Here is a 1,188-nt window from a genome sequence, read left to right on the forward strand (position 1 = left end):
TTTTTTTTTTTTTTTTGAGATGGAGTTTCGGTCTTGTCACCCAGGCTGGAGTGCAGTGGTGTGATCTTGGCTCACTGCAGTCTCTGCCTTCCGATTTCAAGTGATCCTCCTGCCTCAGCCTCCCGAGTAGCTGGCATTGCAGATGCCCACCACCACGCCCAGCTAATTTTTGTATTTTTAGTAGACATTTGGTTTCACCATGTTGGCCAGGCTGGTCTCGAACTCCTGACCTTGTGATCCACCCGCCTTGGCCTCCCAAAGTCCTGGGATTACAGGCATGAGCCACCGCGACTGGCCAATCACCAAAATATTAAAAATGGTTAGCTCTAAGAGGTGCTTACTTTCTCTTTTCAACTCTTTATTTTTTGACTTTTTCCCCCAGTGATCTCACGTTAGTTTTCCAGAATGTATAATGTTATTTTTAAAAGACCTCTGAGACATGAACATTCTGTTGGAATTTTTTTTCTCTTGTTATTTTTCCTTTGTCTTTGAACTTTTAAAAATAGCTTGCAGATTGGAAAGAACTGGTCAATTAAATCTTCTACTTGGTTAAAATTGTAATGGGCACAGGAGCTATTATTCCATTCTGTTCCAGTTTTTATAATATATTTTACATTTTATGAAGAAATAAATTCAAGGTTCTAAATGAAGTGAATTATGAAATGTTTCTGTAAATCTTTGTATTTTTCTATTAATCATCATATTTTAATTAAATACTTTGATATTGACTTACAGTTATTATTATTTATATTACAGAATTGGTTACCACATATATAATATCTTTCTATATAGAAGCATAATGTATAATTTTGAAGTGACTGATTCCCAAGTGAAATGATCTAAATGAATTTGTCAGAGTTTATAATGTCTAAGGCAACCATCACAAAATCATATTTTGAAAAGATTATTATTATAAAGAGAATGCATTTTCCTTCATTATCTCTTTGTTTTTATCTTTTTTAAGGTAGTCATAGCCTCCTGGTATCGCACATTCATGGGAATAATGAATTTATTTGGACTAGAAACTAAGACCTGCTGGAATGTCACCAGAATAGAACCTCTTAATGAAGTTCAAAGCTGTGAAGGCACGTTTCTTCCAAAAATGCTGTCATTTGTAAACATTCATCAACATTTAATAATATTATGATTCACTTTTAAGAATTATTGTAAAATACTGTTGTTGATTTT

General features: G+C 33.8%; 1 protein-coding gene across 1 annotated transcript in view; it reads left to right on the forward strand.

Moving 5' to 3' along the window:
* LOC105534486 (probable C-mannosyltransferase DPY19L2) overlaps window positions 1–1,188 on the forward strand; it is a 161,231-nt gene that overhangs the window by 30,504 nt on the left and 129,539 nt on the right. Inside the window, exon 5 of the mRNA XM_011973215.1 lies at window positions 969–1,085. Within this exon, the coding sequence (XP_011828605.1) occupies window positions 969–1,085 (117 nt within the window). The remainder of the gene's footprint in view (window positions 1–968; window positions 1,086–1,188) is intronic.

Source organism: Mandrillus leucophaeus, unplaced genomic scaffold, assembly GCF_000951045.1.
Source record: "Mandrillus leucophaeus isolate KB7577 unplaced genomic scaffold, Mleu.le_1.0 Scaffold100, whole genome shotgun sequence".
In the NCBI taxonomy this organism is placed as follows: Eukaryota; Metazoa; Chordata; class Mammalia; order Primates; family Cercopithecidae; genus Mandrillus; species Mandrillus leucophaeus.